The sequence below is a fragment of the Limulus polyphemus genome, unplaced genomic scaffold, assembly GCF_000517525.1.
Source record: "Limulus polyphemus unplaced genomic scaffold, Limulus_polyphemus-2.1.2 Scaffold6426, whole genome shotgun sequence".
NCBI classification, from domain to species: domain Eukaryota; kingdom Metazoa; phylum Arthropoda; class Merostomata; order Xiphosura; family Limulidae; genus Limulus; species Limulus polyphemus.
In genome coordinates, this window is record NW_013672036.1 from 43,002 (window position 1) to 45,394 (window position 2,393).

The 2,393-nt window shown below is 31.3% G+C and overlaps 1 protein-coding gene across 2 annotated transcripts in view; it reads left to right on the top strand.

The window, feature by feature from the left end:
* Positions 1 to 1,654: 1,654 nt before the first annotated feature.
* Positions 1,655 to 2,393, top strand: part of LOC106473709 — a 4,705-nt gene continuing 3,966 nt past the window's right edge. For both annotated transcript variants that reach the window (XR_001291698.2, XM_022402108.1), the window contains exon 1: positions 1,655 to 1,804. Coding sequence is in view for 1 of the 2 variants with exons in the window: in XM_022402108.1 (XP_022257816.1) it covers positions 1,736 to 1,804 (69 nt within the window). In the remaining variant the exon portion in view is untranslated. The remainder of the gene's footprint in view (positions 1,805 to 2,393) is intronic.

A 2,393-nucleotide genomic window follows, 5' to 3' on the forward strand; every position in this document is an offset into this window, starting at 1 on the left:
TTAATTTATGATTTTTGGTTATTTCAAATGTATATATATACAACTTAAAAAAAAAATCATTTTGTTTTACATCCTCCACGTGTGAAATTAATTTATGATTTTTGGTTATTTCAAATGTATATATATATATATATATACAACTTAAAAAAAAAATCATTTTGTTTTACATCCTCCACGTGTGAAATTAATTTATGATTTTTGGTTATTTCTAATGTATATATATAGAACTTAAAAAAAAATCATTTTGTTTGACATCCTCCACGTGTGAAATTAATTTATGATTTTTGGCTATTTCAAATGTATATATATACAACTTAAAAAAAATCATTTTGTTTCACATCCTCCACGTGTGAAATTTCATAAGGCTTAGCAACTTACGGCAAACAGCAAACGAGTACAAAGTTAGTAACTGGAAGATATAATTGTTTGCTCTACTTTATTTACTGTTCTATAAGAAAAATAAGTTAGAACTTATTTGTAAATAGTAATTATCTATTTACATATGTATTATAACTGAAATGTGACTAGTCACGAAAACACAGCCAAGACAGGTCACTTTGTAAAGGTCACTCTTATATTCTTGGATAGGGTAACATAAGTGCACTGCATCATTGCAACTTCTGTAATGTTAGTTAGACACGGCTGAAAAGGTCAGTAAAATAAAACGTATAATGTTATGAGATTTCAGCTATTTAGACTAAACACTTGTGTTTTCGTGTTATAATTTGTAGTCATTCTAGAATGAGAAAAGCGTAATTTGTATTTATTTCCTAATTTTTATGGTGGTTACGAGGTCAATCAAATTGTTTGACCCCATATGGAGATTCAATAGTGAAAATAGCAGATGAAATATAAAGTTTTTTCTTAAAAAACATTTGATTACTATCTAAAGGTTATAAAGATTTTGCATGTGAAAATTTTCTAATGCACAAAAGTATTTTTAATCTTAAAATCAAAATTACTTTGCTTGTTGATAGTCAACATTCGAAAAGAAAAAAGGCACGAGAAAAACGTTAATTAAAAAAATCTTGAAACTTAATAAAAATATCTAACGTTTTGTGTACAAAAGCCTTGTAATGTTAACTGATAATCTGCAGAATTTTGTGAAGTTACACTTACTCTATTAAAAGTTGTAGCTTGTAAACTATAACAAGCACAAAATGGTTACGGAGTCGGTCTGTGAAAGCCTTGTAATGTTAACTGATAATCTGCAGAGTTATGTGAAGATACACTTACTCTATTAAAAGTTGTAGCTTGTAAACTATAACAAGCACAAAATGGTTACGGAGTCGGTCTGTGAAAGCCTTGTAATGTTAACTGATAATCTGCAGAGTTATGTGAAGATACACTTACTCTATTAAAAGTTATAGCATGTAAACTATAACAAGCACAAAATGGTTACGGAGTCGGTCTGTGGGAAGGAGGCCATTAATATAAAGAAGATTAATTAGTATTTAAATATTAGTGTTAAAACCAAATCAGGTTGTTAAATTGGTGTTTTTTGATTTCATGAAACTGCCTTAGAGCGATGATCAACAGTTTGATGTTTGAATTTCTGTACAAGTTTATTTCTCCAGATTATTAGCTAGTGAAGTTGTATACATGTATTATCCCACTCTGTTATGACAATATTTTTTTTTGCTTCTTTATTATATGAAGGCCACTGAGAAAGTGGGTCTGTTATAAACAACAGAGGCTGTTTCAAGAACAACATAATGGAGCCAGAACAAACCAGATGAGAAATAAAAAGAGTGCAGAGATTATAAAACAAAAACAACAACAAGTTTATGCACAAATATTTCAGGTACAGTGTATGTTTACTTAGCCTTTATTCTGTGCAGGTTCTGAGCTAGAATGAAATTATATGATTATATTTTGAAATTAAAACATACACGCAATTTTGTTTAGTCATAGTTGTCATAATCAGTTGTTTTCAGAAGTAAAAAAGTCCTTATGAGAAATGTATTTGACCTTTGTGCTAGCAAGTAATGTGAATAACATCAAACCATACTTAAAAAGATTAATTCAGAGATGATAATCCCCCTCCACACTCAGTTCAGCTATTTTTCTCATGCTTCATTGCATGCCACTAGCCTTGAGGCAACTACCACCTAATTTCACGTTTTTTAATGTAAACTGAGCTGGTGCAAGATGATGTCATCGTGCAACAAAAATCCTCCACCAATAGGAGAACAACACAACATCCATGTACAGTAACTCTCCTTAGGCGCTTGCACACTTCATTCTTTGGCGAGTCCAGACAAAAGAGGGGCACTAGATGTGAAGGTGGTCATTGTGCAACCAGTGGAAACTTTCATGGGATCTGTTGTCCTTGACTGTCCCTCTACCTCCTCCTCTACTTGAGAAACTGTCACGAAGGCTCGATCATTCCA